The sequence below is a fragment of the Gossypium arboreum genome, chromosome 12 (genome assembly GCF_025698485.1).
Source record: "Gossypium arboreum isolate Shixiya-1 chromosome 12, ASM2569848v2, whole genome shotgun sequence".
Classification (NCBI taxonomy): domain Eukaryota; kingdom Viridiplantae; phylum Streptophyta; class Magnoliopsida; order Malvales; family Malvaceae; genus Gossypium; species Gossypium arboreum.
Window position 1 is genome coordinate 5,901,434 of NC_069081.1, and position 10,351 is coordinate 5,911,784.

Here is a 10,351-nt window from a genome sequence, read left to right on the forward strand (position 1 = left end):
TAACATTTGAAAGACTACGAAACAAGATTGGAATGCGTCGACTCAAAGATATAATGTGATGTCGCCATTAGGGGGAGTCTAAAACATGTTGTACTTTTTTCCTTTAATCAATGTTTTGTCCCACTGAGTTGTCCTATTAAAAGTTTTTAACGAGGCAACTTGTAATAGGAGATTATGTACGAGGCAACTTGTAATAGGAGATTGTGTACTCTTTCTCCTTCATTAGGTTTTTATCCCACAGAGTTTTTCCTAATAAAGATTTTAATGAGGCGCATTCTTATTTAAAAGACATCCAAGGGGGAGTGTTGTAAATTAAATGGGTGTCATAACCCCCTTTAAGCATATTAAAGTAATGAGATAAAACTCTTTACTTAATTTATAATCAAGAGATTATTAAATAGAGTAATTAAAAAACTTTAATTCATTAAATGTAATACCTTTATTAATTGAATGTAAATAAACTTATAAATAACACATTATAAATAAAAATAAAATAATAAAATTCTCTCGTATTTTCATCCTTTTATTAATTTTTCTATAACAGCCGTCTTATTTATTCTCCCATTCTATAACACGTATTTATGATAAAAATTTAAAATATCTCGAATATTTATTAACTCTTAAAAGGCTTATTTAAGAACTGGTTGTATATAATTTATAGATAAATTTAAAGTTATATTCTAAAAACTTCACCCTTTTTATTTATTTATTCATTTTCACTTTAGGGTTTCAAGTTTCGCTCTTAACCTTCATCTCTTTAGGGCTCAAATTCTCCCCTAATTAATCATTGAATTCTATTTCATTCAAAACCAAGACAAAGGCGTGGTTTTCCCTGATTGTAAATTCTAGGGTTTTACATTTATCCGAAGCGTGGATTCCTTTGTTTTCGTTTTCTAGGGTTTCGATAAGCTGTTGTTAAGATGCAACGAATAATCGGATCAGGAATCGTCTGATCTTGTGGTGGTGACCGTCCGATAATCAGGGGCGTTGGTCCCCTTTGTATGGAAACTCGGAGCCGGAAGCGGGCGGAGGCCTCCTCAGCTGCCCCTTCATCTTCTCCCTCCGGTCCCACCACTCGCTCTCATAAACGCGTTCGTCTCTCTTCCTCCTCTGCCGCTACCGCCGCCACTGTCGCTGTTACTCGCTCCCGTACTTCCCGCACATCACGTACTTCCGCTGCCTTAATGGACCCCAGTACAATCGAATCTTCTTCCGGTTCCCGCCGTGATCGCCGTTCCAGCAAAGCTAACCAAACCACGACAAGTGACAATCCGAATCTTGCCTCTGATAGAGGAAAGGAAAAGGAACATGATCCTAGGATTCGCGATAGAGATAGAGACAGGGACAATAGAGACAACAACAATTCTAATCATCCTGAGAGAAATTTAGGATTAAATATGGATACCTCTGGAGGCGATGAGGATGATAATGATAGCGAAGGCGGTGTAGGGATTTTGCACCAGAATCTGACGTCAGCGAGCAGCGCGTTACAAGGCTTGTTGAGGAAGCTTGGTGCTGGACTTGATGATTTGCTTCCCTCATCGGCAATGGGTTCCGGGTCTTCATCTCATCAAAGTGGGAGGTTAAAAAAGGTTCTGTCTGGATTGCGTGCTGATGGAGAGGAAGGGAGGCAAGTGGAGGCGCTGACCCAGCTGTGTGAAATGCTTTCAATTGGTACTGAGGAATCGTTGAGCACGTTTTCTGTTGATTCCTTTGTTCCCGTGCTCGTTGGATTGCTTAATCACGAGAGTAATCCTGATATCATGATTCTTGCTGCAAGGGCGCTTACTCATTTGTGTGATGTGTTGCCTTCTTCATGTGCTGCTGTTGTGCATTATGGTGCTGTTTCATGTTTTTGTGCTAGGTTGCTCACTATAGAGTATATGGACTTGGCTGAACAGGTTGGCATTTTGGTTACTTCCTAAATAATTGATTGTTAGAAAATGAAATTGATCAAATATGTGGTTAAACTTAAACACCCTTGAGCTGATTGAGCGACATCTTTTATTTCATTATGAACTAGGGTGAACTGCAACTAGCTAATTCTACTAGAAGTTGGCCCCCCAACTGATAAACATGGGATGGTTGAGCATTTTCCTGAAAGCCTATTTGACTTAAAATTTGCTTGTTTCTAACTAACTGTTAAAAATTAATGTTGTGGGTATTCTTTATTGTTCTTAGTTATGGAGTTGAATTAGAAAGTTGAAAAACTGTAGATTTGGTCCCCTCCACATTCTTATCTTTCTGGTTGAATTGCTGCAACAGTCTCTACAAGCTCTGAAGAAGATATCTCAAGAACACCCAACTGCCTGTCTGCGAGCTGGTGCTCTCATGGCAGTGCTTTCATACTTGGATTTCTTCTCCACTGGGGTTCAGGTAATTAATTTGTGAACATTTTGAGTGTTAATCAACATCTATGGAGTGGAGAATTTTCTTGCTATTTAGATTCTTATTTTGTTTGTTTCCTATATTTGATCCCATATTCCAGCGAGTGGCACTATCTACTGCTGCAAATATGTGCAAGAAACTCCCTTCAGATGCAGCTGATTATGTCATGGAAGCTGTACCACTATTAACAAATCTTTTGCAGTATCATGATTCGAAGGTAACCTGAACATCATATTAGTGATGAGTCATTTGTTGTCAATTATGATTCATCCTGAACAGTTAGCTATCTTTCTAGGTGCTGGAGCATGCATCTGTTTGTTTAACGCGCATTGCTGAAGCCTTTGCATCTTCCCCGGATAAATTAGATGAGCTTTGCAATTATGGACTGGTTACTCAGGCTGCATCTCTCATTTCCATAAGTAATTCTGGAGGTGGACAGGCATCATTGAGCACACCAACATATACGGTGAATTGATGGTGCTCCTTTGTTTATCTATTTGAATGCATTTTATGTACCATTTCATGACATTTTGGTTTTTGAATTCAGGGCTTAATTCGGCTGCTCTCAACTTGTGCAAGTGGGTCTCCCTTGGGAGCAAAAACTTTACTTCTGCTTGGGATCAGTGGCATACTTAAAGATATACTATCAGGTTCTGGTGTTTCGGCTAACTCATCTGTTTCACCCGCATTAAGCAAGCCGGCAGAGCAGGTAACAATTTTAATTCAAGCTGAAGAGCTGGTAGTTATTATTGCTAGCTGTTTATTTAACTGTTTACACGTGTGCGATGCTATATTAATACAAGTGGAGCTGAGGAAATGGTATAACCTTTAAAGACACACAGTATCAACTCCAAGCTTTACTATCAATTTTTGTGAACATTGCATGTCAGTTGTTTTTTTTGTTTTGTGGTATCTGTTTTTAGTTAAGGCTGAAGAGATTGTAGTCTTCATTGCATGTTGTTTATATATACCTTTGTACATATGATACGTGTAAGGTTTGAATGTTATATTATTACTAGCAGTGAGGAAAATGGTATAAATGCTAAGACAGAAAGTTTAACCCTTTTTATTTGGTTAAAAGTTACTTGTTTTCAATACTTATATTTATTTCTTGCACTTTGTACAATCTATATTGACATACTAAATTAGTAATAGCTATGCATGTAAGCCATATTTGTCTGATGGGTCTTGTAATTCTTATATGATTATACGATTGTGTAGATTTTTGAGATTGTCAATCTGGCAAATGAGCTTCTTCCTCCATTGCCACAAGGAACCATCTCCCTCCCTGCTAGCTCTAATATATTTGTGAAAGGATCTATTTTGAAGAAGTCTCCTACTAGCAGCTCTGGGAAGCAAGAAGACACCAATCGAAATGCTCTTGAGGTTTCACCCCGTGAGAAACTATTGAATGATCAACCTGAACTTCTTCAGCAGTTTGGAGTGGATCTCCTTCCTGTTCTCATTCAGGTAGCCTTTTCTTTGCAGATGGTAGTTTGGTTATCTCTTGATTGTTGTTACTGTCTCTTATCTTTTATGGTATTTTCTTTTTGTCTGTTAGTATTATATAGTTCCTTATCTTTTGTCTATCAGATCTATGGTTCCAGTGTCAATAGCCCTGTTCGCCACAAATGTCTCTCAGTTATTGGAAAACTAATGTACTTCAGCAGTGCAGAGATGATTCAGAATCTATTAAGTGTGACAAATATATCTAGGTATCCACCTTAAGTAAAATAGAGTCGTTAACATATTCATTGAATGATTGGTTATAGCGACTTATTATTGTGTTTGATCTTATAGCTTCTTGGCTGGTGTTTTAGCATGGAAAGATCCATATGTCTTGGTTCCTTCCCTGCAAATTGCTGAGATCCTCATGGAAAAGCTTCCTGGAACTTTCTCCAAAATGTTTGTTCGAGAGGGCGTGGTTCATGCTGTGGACCAGCTTGTTTTAATTGGTAATCAAAATACCACTACTGTTCAAGCATCTTCACTTGAGAAGGATAATGAGTCTGTATCTGGAGCTTCATCACGTTCTAGGCGATACAGACGACGTAGTGGTAACTCTAATCTTGAAGGAAGTTCTATGGAGGAGTCCAAGAATCCAGCATCTTTAAATATTGGCTCACCTACTAATTCAGTTGAAATTCCTACAGCCAATTCCAGTCTTCGTACTGCAGTAAGTGCATGTGCTAAAGCATTTAAAGATAAGTATTTCCCCTCTGATCCTGGGGCTGTTGAAGTTGGAGTAACAGATGATCTGTTACACTTAAAAAATCTTTGCATGAAATTGAATGCTGCTGTTAACGATCAAAAGGCCAAGGCAAAAGGAAAATCTAAAGCTTCAGGGTCTCCATGGGTTGATTTTTCTACTAGCAATGAAGAGTATTTGACTGGGGTGATTTCTGAGATGCTAGCAGAACTAAGCAAGGGGGATGGTGTATCCACTTTTGAGTTTATTGGTAGTGGTGTTGTTGCGGCCTTGTTAAACTATTTTTCTTGCGGGTACTTCTCCCAGGAGAGAATTTCAGATGTGCACCTTCCCAAGCTTCGTCAACAAGCCCTTAAGAGATACAAATTGTTTATCAGTGTTGCTCTTCCTTCTAGTGTTGATGAAGGAAGTATGGCTCCTATGACTGTCCTGGTTCAGAAGCTTCAAAATGCTTTATCATCTTTAGAGCGTTTTCCTGTAGTTCTTAGCCATTCATCTAGGTCATCTAGTGGGAGTGCACGCCTCTCTTCTGGTTTAGGTGCATTAGCTCAGCCTTTTAAGTTGCGGCTCTGTCGAGCGCCAAGAGAGAAGTCTCTTCGTGATTATTCTTCGAATATTGTGTTGATTGACCCATTAGCAAGTCTAGCAGCTGTTGAAGAATTTCTTTGGCCTCGAGTTCAACGAAGTGACACTTCTCAGAAACTCTCTTTGACTGTTGGAAATTCTGAGTCTGGGAACACACCTAACCGGACTGATGTATCTTCTCCGTCTACCTCAACTCCTGCTTCTACCACCCGGCGCCATTCTTCAAGGTCCAGATCATCTGTTAATATTGGAGATGTGGCCAGAAAGAAGCAATCACAGGAGAAAAGCACTAGTTCATCAAAGGGAAAAGGTAAGGCTGTTTTGAAGCCTTCTAAAGAGGAGCCAAGAGGACCTCAAACAAGAAATGCTGCTCGTAGAAGAGCTGCTCTGGATAAAGATGCTCCAATGAAACCTGTAAATGACGACTCTACTTCTGAGGTATGCTTTTTGATTATTAGATATGATTTTTCATTTGTTAATAAGGCAGTCATGTTCAATATGACTATGTCGGGACTTCCCTGTTTTTAGCTTGTGTTTCTTCTCTGTTGCTTGCCTGGAATTTCCTTTCTTTCTATTTCCTGTTGAATGATCATCATTTGATCCTTATTTGGTTGGTTAGGATGAAGAATTGGATATGTCCCCTGTGGAGATTGATGATGCTTTGGTGATTGAAGATGATGATATTTCTGATGATGAAGATGATGAACATGAAGATGTAAGTTATATTGTGCCTGTAGAAATGTGCAGCCCCTTGTTGATTGTAAACTCCTTTTAAATCTTACTATTGATTGATGGGAACGTTGTTCTTTTCCAGGTGCTTAGGGATGATTCTCTTCCAGTTTGTACACCTGATAAAGTACATGATGTTAAGTTGAGTGATTCAGCTGAAGATGGTTCACCTGCTCCAGCTGCAAGTGATAGCCAAACTAATGCAGCTTCAGGATCTAGCAGCAGAGCTGCTGCTATTAGGGGTTCAGACTCTGCTGATTTTAGGAGTGGCTATGGCTCAAGGGGTGCAATGTCGTTTGCAGCTGCTGCCATGGCTGGGCTTGGATCTGCCAATGGTAAAGGTATTAGGGGAGGTAGAGATCGACAAGGAAGACCTCCTGGCAGTTCTAATGAGCCTCCAAAGTTGATATTCACTGCTGGTAATAAGCAGCTTAACAGGCATTTGACCATCTATCAGGCCATTCAAAGACAGCTTGTGTTGGATGAGGATGATGATGAGAGAGATGCTGGTAGTGATTTTACATCTAGTGATGGAAGAGGAGTGTGGAGTGATATCTACACAATAACATATCAGAGGGCTGAGAGCCAAGCTGATCGATCATCACCAGGGGGATCAGGTTCTGCTACAGCATCTAAATCTGGTAAATCTGGTTCATCCAATTCCAGCTCTGATCCCCAACCTCGTAGAATGTCTCTATTAGATAGCATATTGCAAGGGGAACTTCCTTGTGATCTAGACAGATCCAATCCTACTTATACTATATTGGCACTGTTGCGTGTGTTAGAGGGTCTGAATCAGCTTGCACCTCGTTTGAGAGCTCAGATTGTTTCTGATAATTTTGCTGAGGGAAATGTTTTAACTCTGGATGAGTTGAGCACCTCCGGTTCTAGAGTTCCTCATGAGGAATTTATTAATGGTAAGCTGACTCCAAAACTGGCGCGGCAAATTCAGGATGTTCTTGCTCTATGTAGTGGAAGCCTTCCTTCCTGGTGTTACCAGTTGACAAAGGCATGCCCCTTTTTATTTCCTTTTGAGACACGAAGGCAGTACTTCTATTCAACTGCCTTTGGGTTGTCTCGTGCATTATATCGTCTGCAGCAGCATCAAGGTGCTGATGGCCAAGGGTCAACTAATGAAAGAGAGGTAAGGGTTGGGAGATTACAGAGGCAGAAAGTTCGTGTCTCCCGGAACCGCATTTTGGACTCTGCTGCAAAGGTGATGGAGATGTATTCCAGCCAAAAAACTGTGCTTGAAGTTGAATATTTTGGAGAAGTTGGCACCGGATTGGGTCCAACCTTGGAGTTTTATACGCTTTTAAGTCATGACTTGCAAAAGGTTGGACTTGCAATGTGGAGGTCGAATTCTACATGGAACAAGACAGTGATGGAAATTGATGGAGATGGAGATAAAAATGGAAAATCTGCTGGTTCTGCTACTATTGATAGAGATATAGTCCAAGCTCCTCTGGGGTTATTCCCCCAACCTTGGCCACCAAATGCTGATGCTTCTGAAGGTAGCCAATTTTTTAAAGTAATTGAACATTTCCGGCTGGTTGGGCGTGTCATGGCAAAAGCTCTTCAAGATGGACGGCTTTTAGACCTGCCTCTCTCAACGGCATTTTATAAACTTGTGCTTGGTCAAGTAAGCTGACTGCAATTTTTAACTTATGGAACATGTTAAATCTACTTTGACCTTGTATTTCATGTTTTCATACCGATAAAGTAATCCCTAAGCATTGCCACAATGGTCTTTTACCTGTTCTTGCTAAAGTTGACTTTATAAACCATTGCAGGAGCTTGATTTGCATGATATTCTGTCTTTTGATGCCGAATTTGGCAAAATTTTGCAAGAATTGCATTTACTTGTTCGTCGAAAGCAATATCTAGATTCATTGGGTGGTGACAATAGTGATGCAATTGCTGACTTACGGTTCCGTGGAGCCTCAATAGAAGATCTCTGTTTGGATTTCACGCTTCCAGGATATCCGGACTACATATTGAAGCTAGGGGATGAAACTGTATGTCTTCAACTTCTCATTCTATTACCCCCACCTCATTTTTTTGTCAAGATTTTTTTAATGTAATGTTAAATATATCAGGTGGATATCAACAACTTAGAGGAATACATATCTTTGGTGGTTGATGCAACTGTGAAGACTGGAATTATGCATCAAATAGAGGCATTTAGAGCTGGTTTCAATCAGGTGAAGATGCTTTCTTTGTTCTGAGTTTCTTGACTAATTACAAATTGATGTCCATCATGGATTTCCCTAATATATGCATGTAAGGAGCTGTTTTTGGCATCGATCTCAATGTTAATATATCCGTTATATAACATGCAGGTTTTTGATATCTCGTCACTGCAAATATTTACACCCCAAGAGTTGGACTATTTGCTGTGTGGTCGCAGAGAGTTGTGGGAGGTAATTTGACACTTGAATTCTGTGATCGTGTTGCCATCTTTGATCAGAACTTGTTTTGCACTTTGATTTTAACAATGCTACTTTTAATTTTGCAGGCTGAGACTCTTGCTGATCATATAAAATTCGATCATGGATATACTGCGAAGAGCCCTCCAATTGTTAATGTATGTTTGTTTCATACTACTCACATTTAAGTTTTTTGAGAGGCATTTGATCCATAATGATGTTTTGTTTTGTGATTTCTTAGTTGCTTGAAATTATGGGAGAACTAACACCAGAGCAGCAGCGGGCCTTCTGTCAATTTGTTACTGGTGCACCCAGGCTTCCACCCGGTGGTCTGGCAGTGCTGAATCCAAGGCTGACAATTGTTAGAAAGGTAATTTGAGTTAGAATTAAAAACCTTTTCTCAATATTTCTTCTTGATTACAATGATGTAGACATTTGTCGTCTTGCATTGAAAATCTTATTAAGATGATTTTGGAAGTCAGGTGGAAATGGACATATTGATTGCAAAGTTTATGGCTTCTTTATGTGCACTGGCTTCAATACTTTTAAAATTGCTACTAAAGATGGAATAAATTAATGAGTGCTATGGCTAATGTTCTGATTCAGGCTAAATTATCGCTTTATTTATCTTTTGCTGTAAAATTAGTGCTGTTAAGATAATATTCCATTCACCTAGTCTAGTATTTAGAGCTATTCTTGTTTGGTATGTTGGTGGCTTGAATGCTAATCTGTCTGAAATCTAAATGCAGCATTCTTCGTCTGCAACTGCTGCTGCTGCTGCCAATGGAACTGGACCCTCAGAATCAGCAGATGAGGACTTGCCTAGTGTCATGACTTGTGCTAATTACTTGAAGCTTCCTCCATATTCTACCAAGGTATGTGATTATTTTTTATTGTGAGGAATGGGGTTAAATTATTCTTGTACTAATTTCATGGATATTATTTTACATCTGACGGCCGCTGCTTTATAACAGGAAATTATGTATAAGAAATTGCTATATGCAATCAATGAAGGGCAAGGATCTTTTGATTTGTCATGAGTCTACCGCCACAAGGCTAACGAACAGGAGAGTTGTGTGGTGTTGTGTTGGGGCAGTGTGTATATTTCCGAACAGCACAATCCGAGGGTCAATTTTTCTCACCTGCTGCGAGTATTTTTGATGTTCCAAAGTAGCATATTGATTTTGCTCAAATAATGGCATTTCTCTTCACTGCTGCTTCTCCGTTACTAGTTTTAATGGGGGGACTATCTTTTCCAACTTCAAACTTTTATCAAATTCTGGGTAGACTCAAATCTGATTTTTTTCCCCTTTAGTTTTTCTAATATTTTCCCCAGTTGCATGCGACTTACATGCTAAAGCACAGAAGAATAGGATGTTTTTTGTTAAAGCACTTTTGCATTCAGCTGCTAGAGCTTTGTATATAAAATTAGGGAGGAAAATGAATAAAATAATGATGAAATTGTTATTCCTTTTTCTTTTTCATCCTTTGTTTATATTTGGTTTTCTAAATTGCTACGAGTTTTCCTATGAAAAATTTGCACTTTTTGGGCTTGGTAAAATTTAGTTAAACAAATAGAAATACCTTTCAATTTTGCTCAAAATTGGTTTTGCTACTTTTAGTTCTTTCATACTCTTTCTATTAATTATTTTCTTTTGTGAATTTAATCTTTTTCTTTTTCTTCAAATATGAGCAGTCTAACAAAATTAAAATTTCCTAAATGCTTCAACTAATTAAACATAAATATTCAAAACTTATAATTAATCATTTGGTAGTGGTTGATATTATTAAGTCTTTGGTGTTCTCTATCCTTGAAAAATTTTATAAATAGAAATTTTTGTTCTATATTTTGAAAAAGATTTCAATATTATTATAATTTTTAAATTTTTTATAAAACAAAAATAGAGTATGAGCTAATTTAATAAAAGTTGTAAAGGTTGAGGGGTTAAGTTTGTAATTATGTTTAATTTTAAAGAGATAACTAAAGGATAAAAAAGTGATCGACTCGATA

At 38.4% G+C, this 10,351-nt stretch overlaps 1 protein-coding gene across 1 annotated transcript; it reads left to right on the plus strand.

The window, feature by feature from the left end:
* The first annotated feature begins 643 nt into the window (after positions 1–643).
* On the plus strand, positions 644–9,824 carry LOC108479247 (E3 ubiquitin-protein ligase UPL3-like). Its single transcript, XM_017781724.2, has 17 exons — positions 644–1,901; positions 2,266–2,376; positions 2,489–2,605; positions 2,684–2,854; positions 2,936–3,097; positions 3,610–3,858; positions 3,982–4,103; positions 4,189–5,620; positions 5,802–5,897; positions 5,997–7,553; positions 7,705–7,929; positions 8,011–8,115; positions 8,254–8,334; positions 8,430–8,498; positions 8,582–8,710; positions 9,090–9,215; positions 9,315–9,824. The coding sequence occupies exons 1-17, from the start codon at positions 1,002–1,004 to the stop codon at positions 9,378–9,380; spliced, it is 5,718 nt and encodes a 1,905-aa protein (XP_017637213.1). The 5' UTR covers positions 644–1,001; the 3' UTR covers positions 9,381–9,824.
* The last annotated feature ends 527 nt before the right edge of the window (positions 9,825–10,351 follow it).